Consider the following 285-nt stretch of genomic DNA (forward strand, 5'->3'; position numbering starts at 1 on the left):
GATATAGGTATCTCAGTTTAAGTTAGAGAAAATTGCTTGCATGGGAATGAAACTATAGATCAAGAGTAATAATAATAAATCACTGAGTATCTGAGATGGCTCCAAAGAGGAAGAAGCTGAAGACAGCTTGTGAATTGCCAGAATCCGAGTACAGGATCTCGTCTCCGCTCGGCTTCATCATCATCCGGGCCTGCAACTCTGGCCTGCACTCGACGGGCCTCGAAGGAGAGTTGTCGGACGAAAATTTTACACCAAATTTAAGGTGATACTTTTATAGGTTCAAGG

The 285-nt window shown here is 43.2% G+C and overlaps 1 protein-coding gene across 1 annotated transcript in view; it reads left to right on the forward strand.

The window, feature by feature from the left end:
- Position 1: 1 nt before the first annotated feature.
- The window catches only part of LOC119591880 (methylated-DNA--protein-cysteine methyltransferase-like), a gene marked incomplete at its 5' end in the record, with an annotated part of 3,989 nt that continues 3,705 nt past the window's right edge, over positions 2–285 (forward strand). The window contains 1 exon segment of the mRNA XM_037940621.1: positions 2–262. Within this exon segment, the coding sequence (XP_037796549.1) occupies positions 96–262 (167 nt within the window).

The sequence above is a fragment of the Penaeus monodon genome, chromosome 29 (genome assembly GCF_015228065.2).
Source record: "Penaeus monodon isolate SGIC_2016 chromosome 29, NSTDA_Pmon_1, whole genome shotgun sequence".
Lineage (NCBI taxonomy): Eukaryota > Metazoa > Arthropoda > Malacostraca > Decapoda > Penaeidae > Penaeus > Penaeus monodon.